General features: G+C 29.9%; 1 protein-coding gene across 2 annotated transcripts in view; it reads left to right on the top strand.

Moving 5' to 3' along the window:
• The window catches only part of PlexA (plexin A), a 201,527-nt gene that overhangs the window by 168,575 nt on the left and 19,812 nt on the right, over window positions 1-13,140 (top strand). For both annotated transcript variants that reach the window (XM_075362153.1, XM_075362154.1), the window contains exons 21-23: window positions 2,306-2,409; window positions 3,480-3,668; window positions 10,464-10,568. In XM_075362153.1, the coding sequence (XP_075218268.1) occupies window positions 2,306-2,409; window positions 3,480-3,668; window positions 10,464-10,568 (398 nt within the window). The remainder of the gene's footprint in view (window positions 1-2,305; window positions 2,410-3,479; window positions 3,669-10,463; window positions 10,569-13,140) is intronic.

Below are 13,140 nucleotides of genomic sequence, written 5' to 3'. Positions count from 1 at the left end.
GTGTATTAATTTTTTATATCAGTGCTGCTGTCTGTTGATATTTTTATAAGACTATCTCCCTCAAACACTGTCTGATGGTTTATCAAACTGAAATTTTGTTTATATGGTATTTAGAAATATTAGAAATTAATTAAGATGACAAAAAATGAAATATATTAGAAAAATACAAAGAATATATATAAATACAAGGTGCGGTTCATAAAGTAAGGGCAGATCAGTAACAAAATGAGAACAGTTGAAAAATTAAAAATTTATTAATAGTTTCAAGTACTTACATATTTATTTTATTTTTCTACATAATCACCATTTCATTCCAAACACTTTTGATATGAAAGAAGCTTCTTCAAACCCACTGCATGAAATTACACCACCTGGGATTGTAGCCACATTTGCCCTGAGATTTTCAACTCTTTACTTTCCTCAAATTGTTGGGACACAAGCTAGATTTCCTCTCATTGTTACTTTTGTTTCCTTGTTTTCCCTTATCTTTGTTGTTAAAGCTATTGAGAAAAGCACATGCAGATGTCATTCTGTGATCTTAGTGAGCACTTCTCACATTTTTGGCACTCATTGTGCACACAGTTTACAAAGCATAGAGTAATAGTCATGATTCTCAACAACAATGTCTTTGAAACTTCTGGAAATTCTAGAGAAAGATTGTTAATTGTAAAGTGATGATTTTCTCTCGCTTTTTCCTTCACATATTCAATGAGATCGTTAGTCCAGACACATGATTTAAAATTAAGGGCTGACTGGCCCTTACACATACAAAGGGCCTTACTCTGTCTCACAAAGGCAGACAACAATGAACTGACAGCAGTGGGGCAGTTACATTCCCAACAGACCACTTAAAGGTACTGCACAGGTGTGAACCAATCAATGTTAACAATCACTATTTGTAACTCATCCTTTACCTTTGAACTGCACCTCATACAGACAAAATTTCAATTTGATGAACCATTAGACATTGTTAGAGGAAGACAGTCTTATAAAAATAGCAACAGATAGCAGTACTCATATAATAAATAAATATGCAATTTTCATTATATTACAATTATGTAATGAACATTAGACCACGTGCATGGTTTATTTAAGTATTTTTAGTTAACATTTTTAATATACTATCTAATTAAATGAATTCAGTCATGACTGAGGATGTGAGATCCTGCGAAAGTACTTTTATTATAAAATTAAGGTAAGATATGTCTTATCTCAATATTCTGTACCAGGTGGTTCATATTAATAGAATTTAGAATGGAATTTAACACTACAAAGGAATAATATAAATCTTAAAAAGATTAATTTCAGTAATATATATATATATATATAGATAGATATATACATGCACAATATTGTCGGAAAGTACTTTAATTACAAAAATAAAATTGGTTAGAAAGTAATAGGTTATTAACAGATCTCTCACAGCCAAAACATATGAGTGGAGCCTTTCTGTCATTTTCATAAAAACATCTTTTGCACAAAGACATTAAATTTGTTTAATTTCTATAGAAATTAGTTAAGAAAGTTCCTCAAAGATAGCACCACATTTCTTATCTCTAAAAGAAGTTAAATGAGTAGATACAAAGTTGATCCTGTAGCAGCAAGTTTAAAAATTGTTTATTCTCAGGATTGTTCTTGTATGTACTGAAAGCAGAAACAAGTATAATCAACAGTGCCACTGAGAGGGTTAAATAATCTGTATTTTGAGATTTTTCACGTCAGGTTTGTTTTATTCTGCCTAAAAAGAAATTTATTTATAATTTTGTAAACTGAAACCCAGTGTTTTCAAGATCAGTATAGCCAGAATAATTCGGCTTCAAAATAATATCTGTTACAATATCATAATGTTAACCATTCATGATGATATGTAGTGAGACTGTGGAAACATCACATTATTGCCATCTTGTAACAAACTTGTTAAAGATACGAATGTTGATAGATTTCTTATGTTAATAGATATTTGGTCAAAATATTTTAAACATATGTACAGCTGATTTACTCAACCATGAGACTGGTATTTGGTACAAAATACTGAACAGTAACTGTTTTGTTGTCATAGAGTCAAATAAATAAAACCTATATGATTGTAGTTACTCATCATTATTCATTCTATAATGTTTTCTTATAGGAATTCATACTGTATTTCTGCTATAAATATTATGAAATATTACATTTTCTTGTCACTGCCTATATATTTAATTTGCATTACAGTTTCATGGTATGTCACTAATGTTAGCTTAGTACCAAAGTTTGCTATATGTATGCATAAAAAGTATTACTACAATATATATTTTTTTTGTTTTAGAATGGAGAACAGGCACATCTGGAAGATTAATCTTGTATGATGAAGATTCAACTACAAAAACAGAAGGTGAATGGAAGAAAAGGAATACATTAAATCATTATAGAGTAAGTTTATCGGTTAACTTTTTTATTATCTTTTTTTAAAATGGATTACATATACACACTAAATTATAGGTCAATGGATTATTTTTCCAATTTGGTATACTAGCATCGTTTTCAGTAGCCTGCTTTAGAATTGAAAATCCGATATTCAGTTTCACTTTTTTAAACCAAAAAATTAGAGAGAGTCAATAAAGATTGTTCTTGGAAAGTAAACTTACTATTCCCATGACCTAGTCTTCATCGTTTTTTGATGAATTATCATATATATGTATCATTATTAGTCTCTTAAGGAAGATGCTTTTGAAAATCAGTATGAGATTTCTAATTTTTTTTTTCAGTAACTGAAAAAGTATGGTTTGCCACATGACACCTGGCAAATGGCATTTCATAAATTCAAATTCAGTTCACTAAGAAATCACAAACCAGAAAAGTAAACTAAGCACCAGCATGATGCACAGTACTTAGGGCTTATAAACAGAGTGATGCACATAAACAGATGCATGTCAGATGCTGATATGTATCTTAGTATCAGGCAAATATTATAGCAATGAATAACACTGAGCTCTTGCAATATTTTATTCTATGTAATAGAATATTAATTATACTATCCATTAGCGCGTAAAGAAAAAAACAGAAGTCAATTTAAAAATCAGAAATGATAAATTTGTTTTAAAAGTAGTTAGATTGAGCAAAAATATGAACTCATAGTAAAAAATTCTGTAAGAGTGTTATGGTGATATGTTAAAAATATTTTTCTTATATAATAAGCCAATTTCCATGGCCTTTTCAGCAAGAGCCTATTAAGCCAATTTCAGCATCTTGGCCTTTCATCCAGAAGTCCCTGGTCAGACATGGCATTTTTCATTCCCTACAAAACTCCATTTCCATATCCCACAGACAATCTTCAAGCTTATGTAGTGATATCAAGCAAAAAACAAATAGTTATGTATTCATAATTTTAAAAATTTGTTACACAAATTATTTGTACATTCCTTCTATCTTTTTTCATCTTTGTATGTATTTATGTGTTGTTATTATTATAGTTATATTTTTATTATATATTTCTTACATAGGTGCCGGACGGGGCCTGCCTCAATCTGGTCTCAAAGCAGTCGTCCATCTATAATTTATCAATTTTATCTGAGAAGACTGATAAGTCTCACAAATATGAAACTCTTAATTTATCAAAGTTCAGTTCAGCCAGCCCTCCTCTTAGCAGAGCTACCTCTCCACTGAATCATGATCATGATGGTGGTCTAAAGGTTTGTAATCAATTAAAAATATGATGATCATATATATGCCTGTTAAAATTAGTGTTACTGTTTCCAGAATTCATTAAAGTATCAGTATAGAAATTTTACTGGTTTTTGAATCGATCTTATCTTACAAGAGACAAAATGTATTATTGCTTACAAATTTAAGGATAATATATTTAAAACCCTTTAATCAGTGCCTTTTGGAATATATATTTTATAGTAGTGAGGTTTTTCTCAATTTTTATCGCCTTAATTTTTGTATTATAGTATGAGTGTTACATTTCAAGTATAAAATAATGTTTAAAAAAATTCAATATTCAACATTTTTATAGTTACGTAAACTGATTTTTACATCAATTTCTCTTTTACTGTTTGTTTATTCTCCATTTCAGTCTGACTAGTGATTTATTGATTCATCATTCATACTATACATCAAAGTTTTAAATTGAAAAAATTTTTAATTGACTACAGTTTGGTTTTTTAAAGACAAAGGTTATAAAAAATATTCACAAACGGTTAGCTTTCACTCTGTGTTAAATCTCAGAGACTCCTGTCAGGAACCCTGAGGGTTGTAGTGCTATTGAAGTGACACTTATGTTTAAATCAGGTTTTGAAAGAATTTTGATGTTTATGATGTGTTTGAATATTTTGAATCATTCAGGTGTGTCAAGTTTTCATCCTTTATTGTTTATATGCAAGATATTTATATGCTGTAGCTGTCTGTGTATGTGAGATTTGTTTCATCAAGCTGGTTTAGCAAAACTGAATTCAATGGTAAAGTGATTTTATGTGTTCTTTATTAGTGAAAAAGTTCATCCTATTTTTTCTACGTATAACTAATGCAGTGTGAGCATTCAAGTTTGTATACCCAGATAAATCAAATTTGGGGATTGTTTTTGTAAATTTTTATCTGGAGATTGTTTTTTTATGTATGTGTGTATTGCAGTCTGCTTGATTGAATTTGTAATTTTTTTAATGCGAGTGTTATGAATTTGCTGTTTTGATTGTCTTGTTCTGAAATTTGTATAGGAATTTGTCTATCGACATTCTCTTGTTTCCATTTACTTCAGCTAGTGATTTTATTGCACGTAGTCTATCCTAGTACATATTTTTTTTGAATACCTGAATGTTGTGCAGTCTGTGTAATATGATTCTGACAGCTGAAAATTTTTATTGTTGCACCTTATAAGTTGGATTAGAAGAGTTGTGTGTGAGTGTTACAGTTCTAGTAGGTATTTTGGTAGATGAATGCAAATCTGTTTTCATGTTTTGTGACTGAGGGGTCTAAAAAGTTAACGCATTTATCTTCTTTTTTTCATAGTGAATGTTTGTATATATGTGTGGAGTTTTTTAGATTGTGTGAAGAACATTTCTCTAAACGTTTACATCTAATAAAGATTGATTGATTTAAAAAATTGTTTAATTTTAAAACACAGATGTCAGAATTCAAATTTTTAGAATTTCATTATCGGAACACTTACGGTAAGATGCTGTAGTAAAGATATTTTTTTATATTTTACAAAATATAAATGAACCAAATACAACCTGACAGTAGATAAAATAGAATTTACGAGTAGTAATATTAAAAGAAATAAAATTCATACGTTCATTCTTGTAGCATTGTAAAAATTGTGTTGGACACTTTTTGATGATTTAAAAAAAAGATATACACCTATTGGAAACAGATCTGTTTTAAGAAGATTCTGTTTTGTTATTTAATAATAATAATAATTCTACTGTTATCATTTTTTTTTTTAATAATATTTTGATGTATATCTTCTTTTTCTTCTTCAAATAATTAATATTATTATTTAGAATATATGACATATTTAGGAATTTAAAATGTAATAAAAAAGTAGTAATGTATTTTTTTTTTGTCTTCAGTCATTTGACTGATTTGATGCAGCTCTCCAAGATTCCCTATCTAGTGCTAGTTGTTTCATTTCAAAATACCACACCCCTACATCCTACATCCATAACAATTTGTTTTACATATTCCAAACGTTAGTAATGTATAGCTATTTAAAAATATTTATTTTTATAAGGACCTTATCTGTTTATATGTATATATTAATTTACTATATGTTTTATTAATTTAAAAAAAATTAAATTATGTATTAACTAATGTGGAAGATTTATTTATTTGTTAGTATTATTACTATTAGTATTTTTAGTTCGCTTGAAATAATAAGTTGTGTAATTTAATGTTGTAAACCTCTCCAAATAGTTAAACTAACTAGAGGTGTAAATAATCACTTTTTGGGAAACATAGTCTGTTGAAAATATTTAGGATTATGAAGTGAAAAATTACTATTAAATGTAATAAGTTTTTCTATTATTGTGCTGAAAAAAATCCAACATAGGTAAAGAGGAAGTTTATGGAGCAGTTAGATAATTTATAAAAAAAATTAAATGTTAACTTGTATCGCATTTAATAGGCATGATACATTTATATAGTATACTTCAAAATGTATGAAATTTGTGCATTTGCAGTTACAAAATGTATATTTATATGTTCTATGATATCTGTTTTTATTCTATTTTTTTTAATGTTGGAGAAAAATTCAGGTTATATAAATAGAGCAAGATTATTCACTCGATTACATAATTTTATTGTTGAAAACTGCTAGGGAATATTAACTTTTCGGTTATGAGATGTGTGTTTTATGTATTTCGTATTTATACTTATGAGAGTATAAAATTATATGCATAAATTTTTGTTCATAAATAAATTATCATAAGTTAAAATTTAGCGACTTAAGAACACCATTTTGTTTAACACTTTGAAATGAGGTGTAGTAGACTGTGGTTATGACAAACATGAAATATTTCATACGATACTAATATAATTTTTCCTTCTAATTTTGCATATTATTTTTATAAAGTAATAAATTGATTTCAGCCAATTGTCAGAACAGAAATCAGATTATATGGCCTAATATTCTCTTGAGCATAGAGATGGAAACTACACTATTCATTCTGAAATTCAGCTCAAGTTACTATTTATCTTGCATTTCTTTTTTAGTGCTTAATGTTATCATCATTAATACACTTGCATTAATCTTTGATCTGCAATTGCTATAGCTTTTTATTTATATTTAATTATGTAAACAAAACAAATTTTGTTTGGTTGATGGGATAAGAATATTGAGTGTTTTGGCAATTTTTTGAAAAAAACATTTTATAAAAAATAAAAATATTTTATTTTATTATTGATCAACTCAAGTATTTATTAATTAGATGCTTCTATTGAAACAGGATATAAGATTCTTTAAGCATTGATACAATATTCACACACCAGTATGCATTTTAAACCTGTATGATAACACAGGCAAACAAAAAAATATATATAATTTGGAACTGAGATAAAAATAAGTGAATTAGAAAATATTTTTTCTGCTGAATCTTAAAATGAAATCAGTTTTTCTTCATCACCCTCAGATTTTTAGTTATGACATTAAAATATTGAGAAACTTATTAAATAATAGAATACAAAAATAATAATTACAATTAAAATTCCTACAATTATTTTGCAGACATTTACATTTTTCTTATTTTTGTGAAGTCTTCTCTTCTTATCATCCAGCAATAGTCAGTCGTCATCATAGATTCATCCCATCTGCCTTGATAATGTTGTTCCATCTGCAGTATATCATGGTGGAACCTTTCTCCTTGTTCTTCGCTGATGTCACCCAAGTTTAAAGAGAAAAAATCCAAATAGAATGTAAAAAAAAAATGTTCAATGGTAGTATTCTGCAGCCTAAATTTTTGTAGTTCACTAAGAGTTCATTTATAAGCTGATCTTGGTTTTCAGCTTTTTTGTTTCCAAGAAAACCAGTAATGACAACTTTGAATGACTTTGTGCTGCTAGTTCTTAAGGATTAATTTTGCTCAAATATATTTTCACGAATTAATTTTCTTATTTGTGGCCTAATGAATATTCCCTCTTTTAATTTGGCTTCACTTAATTGTGACAAAACTTCAGTTAAATATTTAAAGCCATCTCCATCTTTATCTAATGCTTTTACAAAATTCTTTATCAGAGCTAGTTTTATGTATAGAGGTGGTAAAATAATACAATCAGCTTTGACAAGAGGAATATTGATATTTCCCTTTCCTGGGGTAAACCGATTTCTTTTTGGCCAGTCCTTAACTGCATAGTGTTTATCTCTAGCCCAACTATCCCACAAACACAAGAAACATTTATATATATTTTGTAAAGCACTTTGGAGGCCGAGAAAAAGCCTTATTGTCTTCAGGTCAGCAATGATTCACCATGAGTGTTCATCATACTTGATAGCTTTTAGAATTTTTGACATACTTTCATGTGTTTTTTTCATTCCTACAGCATGTGTTACCGGTATAGAAAACTTATTTGAGTTTTAAACAATAAGTTTAAACTTAATTAACTCAGTTTTAAATTTAATTTGTGTTTGCAACAATACTGCCTTTAAGCTTCTTTTTGATAAGTCTATAAATAAATTCCAAACATGAATAACATATTCAATGTTCAGTTCAGACATTAGCCTCTTAACATGATGCAGTAATGGCAGTAATAAATTAAACCGTCTCTTCTAAAGTATGTCAATAAATTTTTGTTTCAATTTCTATATAATGAAATTTTAGTATCCTTGTTTAATAAATTTCATTGTTTAAGAGGTGAACCTAGGAGTTCTGCATGTTGTTTTGACAAGTACAAGTCACAAATTAGGTCGCTCAGTTCTGCTTGTGTGATGAGATGAGGTTCAGTATTTGATTCTTCAGGAATGTAATTAATATTTATTGAAGTTGAAGTTTCATTGGTTGAGCCTTCTGGGGAATCAAAAATTTCTTTCCAAGTAGTTGGAGTGACCGGAATCAGTAAATCAACACCATGAAGTACTAGTCTCATAGCTGAACGTACATTTGGGTTTGCGATACTGCTTTTATTGTTTGAATTGAAACCAGTAACATTTGTTAATCAAAAATAGCAGTCATTATAACAGTTAGTAGGCTCTTGCCAAATTATAGGTACGCCAAAAAGCAAATACTCTTTTTTTTCCTTTTAACTACTGGGTTAATTTAACATAGCACTTGATTCATGCTACATGTGTAGCCCAGGATCAGGATTTATCTTGGTCTCCAAAGGTACAGTCAAAATAATGTTTTTAAGCAGTTTTCAGCAGGTACAATACTGGTTTTCATTGACTTTTTGTTGTGAATTCTCCACAAATGTAACAAAAAATATTTGGAGAATTTTTACAAGCCTGATTTTTATTCATTGTAAAATTCAAAATGTTTTAATGAATGAAAGTAAACTAAAATATTACAGAAATACTTAATTATAAAAATAATTAAGTTTTAATTTATAAATACTTAATTAAAATATTTTGTAAAATTGTTCCCCCATGGAGTGCAATAAAGCACAGCGTGAAACACACAGACATACACAACTTAACAAATCTTGATGTTCAATAAAATAATACCAAAGGTTATTCTGTCAAAAATCTTTCACTAAATTTATGGCATCACTTATGAAACAATCTTTATAATATGTGTTTGATAAAACCATTACAACTAAAGAATACAGTAAGTCATACCAAAAACTGAATTTGTTGAAGAAAATTTCATCGTGTTGAATTACTCATTACTTGACTCACTGACATGTCTATACATTCCTGGCTTGATTGAAATGACATCATTCGACTGTTATATATCAAATATAGATCTACAGCATGCATCACAATATAAATCAGATCTGAATAATCAAACATACAGACATACTAAACTTATATGTATTGTTTGTTTCACGAATGATGGAACAAATAAATGTAAGGGGTCGTAACTTAAGAGTGTTACGTGATGAGTTGTTTCAGAATACTTATTCAGATTCAGCATATAAAATACTATATAGAACACCTACTCCCTTTTCAGTTCCAAATTTTATGTTGACCTGTGAATTATGATAATCTAATTATTAAGTATAAAAAAATAAGTATCTTCAAGAATCTATAGCGAGAAGCAGTTAAAGTAATTAAGCATAAATGTTTAACTTTGGTCATTCAAAAAGGAATAATCTATAATCAAAATAAAATTAATTGAATATAACACTTGATCAATTTGTTTGATGTTCTGGAATTTTCCAGTTATATGTAATGCATATTTTGTTTTATGCAAGTGTCCAGGTAACAGTATCCCTTGTTCATGTAATGATTACCTATTTACTCAAAAATAAAATTAAAAAAATTGTTTCAAATGCAGTGATCAGTATTAAGACTTTGATCTCACAAGAAATTGAATAAATGCTACGTATAATATTACAGACTGTATTATATTAATCTTTGATGCTGGTAAACTCATACCAGGTATTTAACCTGGTATGAGTACTATGGGTACTTAACCAGGCTTAAAAAATAAGCCTGTCAAAGGTATTTTGTTATCCTCTAATGTTACTTCTAATTTTATGAATCTCGTCAATTTATTTCTTAAAGTTATATATCATAACTAGTTGTAAATTAATTCAACTACTACTGTCAGACAAGAAGCAACAGTTCTCCCATTACCTTCTTTTTTCTTATTGTTACCATTTTCTTCACTTTACTTGTTAAAATTCATGACATGACTCCAAAAATATGAACAATGATTTTCTCTTCATCTTCCCAAGAGTACTAAGCATTGTTTTCACTTTTTAGGATTTAATGGATCATCTTATATAAATTAAATGTTATTTTTTCTGAATATCTTAAATAGCCATAAGGAAAATTTATAGAGTTAATTTTATTCCAGAAGGATTTTTTTTTACTAATTACATCTTTTTTCCAGGTTTGGCATTTGGTAAAACACCATGATAATGATGCCCAAAAAGAAGGTGATAGAGGAAACAAAATGGTATCTGAAATATACCTTACCAGACTGTTAGCTACAAAAGTATGTCATAATAAGTGCTAAGTATTGTTCATGATTTTTTTAACTCTTGCATTTAATTTTTACACTAGTTTTTATAATTTAACCACCTTTGTAGTAATCCCTACTACTTTATCAGATAATAAATCAATTAGGTAATAAAGATACAAGTTTTTAGAATTATTGAAAAATAAACTGATTATGTTCTCTTGGTCATTTTAGAAACATGACCAACATGATAATGGGAATAATATACTCCATAATTTTACCTTTGAAAAAGAAGTCTGCCAGCTCACTGGAATACTGGCAAGAGGCTTGCTTAGGCCAATAGATCTAGCATAGTGTTCCAGATCATCATTGTTCGTTATCCTTACGTTTTGAAATTGTAATTCTGTTGTCTGCTTTTTGTGATTGTGAGGTGAATAATATCTATTTGCTATTGTACTTGTATTCAGTTGTAAAGTTTAATTGAAAAAAAATGTTGTCTTAATAATTGTTTACACATCTTGTCTTGTTATTGTATTATAAGTGTATATCTTCAACTAACTTCATAATAATTACTAATTCATTTCGTTGCAATTATAAATATTACAATTATTGTCATGTACAGTAAGTTTATTTACTACGGTAAATTTACGTAGATCTTAGAGCTATAATCTGTTTGTAATAATAATTATATTTATTGTAATGTTTATATTTTTGCTAAGCAGAATTATGGTTTTCTTTATACCAGTCATGAATAAGCAAACAAAACATTTCTCGTTTTTAAAATTCTGCTATGACTTTTAATTACAACAATGATATGGGGGTGGCTCAAGATAAAACGAGCCCAAAGCAAGCAAAGAATACATAAACTGTAAGGCAATAGACTGTAAATGAAAGACAAAAACCTACTTATGTGGGTTCCTCTGTCTCTACAGGTACTACTGGAAATGTCGACTGCCATGGTCCAAGCACAGTTTGGCTCAATGAATCACATTCAGTGCAACTTGCTGTAACTCATCATGTTGGTGATGGCATTGCATATATTCTGTTGCAGTGTGTCAAGAGTTCATGGATAGTTCTGGTAAATCTTGCCCTTCAGGCTGCCCCACAAATAAAAATCACAGCTGGATAGATCAGGCACCTGTGGAGGCCATAGATCCTTTTGGACAGTCTTTTCAGGTGTGAAAACTGAGTGCACTTCTTCCAAGGAAGCGTGTGCTGTTGTGCCGTTCTGCTGTTAATGTGCAAAATGTCATTTGTCTGGTGTCAGTTGCCTACAAAGAGCTGGAAGATGTCACCAATGTAATGTGATGAGTTCACTGTGTCTGAAGAAAACGGATTCAATGATTCTCATCCTCGACACATCGCACGAAACTCAAATCTTTACATCACGCAGCAGTAGCTTGAAATTTGTCATGGGTTTTTGACAGGCCAGTATCATGAATTTTGCAAATTAACATAGCTACTGAGGTGGAACATTGCCTCATCTGCCATGAAGTAATGATTTGAATAGAGTAAACCACTTTCAGTTTTCTGCAGTAGCCATGTGCAATAATGTGCAGGTTTATCATAGTCCGTAGGCTTTAACTCTTGTAAAGCCGTGATCATTTATAGGTTCAGGTTCAGGTCTATTAGGATGCACTGGCGAATATCTTCCTTCTGTGACTTGGTCCTTTTCGCAAGTGAGTATTGATGCTTCTTATCAAGCACAGAGATCCAGTTTGCTCAAACTTCTTTATGAGCTCATGTTTGGATGACTTGGCAGGTATGGAGGACTTGACTGACTTGATCACTGTTGAACTCTGCATAGAATATTTCTTGCACTCCTTTGATCAATCTGCCCTCTGCGTAATATTCCTTGATGATGCATATTCTGGCATCCTTCATTGACAACGACATATTCATGTGTGTGCCTGGTGGTTGGCTTTATCTCAATTATGTTTCCTTCACAATTAAAAGTCATGTTCCTCCCCTTTTTTTTCTTTTCTTTTCCTGTTTAGCCTCCGGTAACTACCGTTTAGATAATTCTTCAGAGGATGATATGTATGAGTGTAAATGAAGTGTAGTCTTGTACATTCTCAGTTCGACCATTCCTGAGATGTGTGGTTAATTGAAACCCAACCACCAAAGAACACCGATATCCACGATCTAGTATTCAAATCCGTGTAAAAGTAACTGGCTTTACGAGGACTTGAATGCTGTAACTCTCGACTTTCCAAATCAGCTGATTTGGGAAGACGCGTTAACCACTAGACCAACCCAGTGGGTTCATGTTCCTCCCCCTATCTACACTTTTCCCCTCTCATCATTCAAGGTCAATGTGCAGCACAGCTCGCTGCGTGGCATTCAAAATCTTATTGTTTGTTGCTACATCAAATACACTAACACTTTTTGGTTTTTCTCCCATGTCTGGTTCAGTTTATCTTGAGCCATCAAGTATATGTATAGCATTATCCATGATCAAACTTGAAGTACTTTTTTTTGTCTTTGCTCTTCAAAAAATTCCATTGAAGCGATTGAGCCTTTGTCTTGGACATCATAGCCATATGCCCATGTTCTGCCACCAGTTATGACATGTTTGAGAAAGTCTGGGTTATCAGTAACATCAATA

Source organism: Lycorma delicatula, chromosome 4, assembly GCF_047948215.1.
Source record: "Lycorma delicatula isolate Av1 chromosome 4, ASM4794821v1, whole genome shotgun sequence".
NCBI lineage: Eukaryota > Metazoa > Arthropoda > Insecta > Hemiptera > Fulgoridae > Lycorma > Lycorma delicatula.
This window is presented reverse-complemented; position numbering and strand designations above follow the sequence as displayed.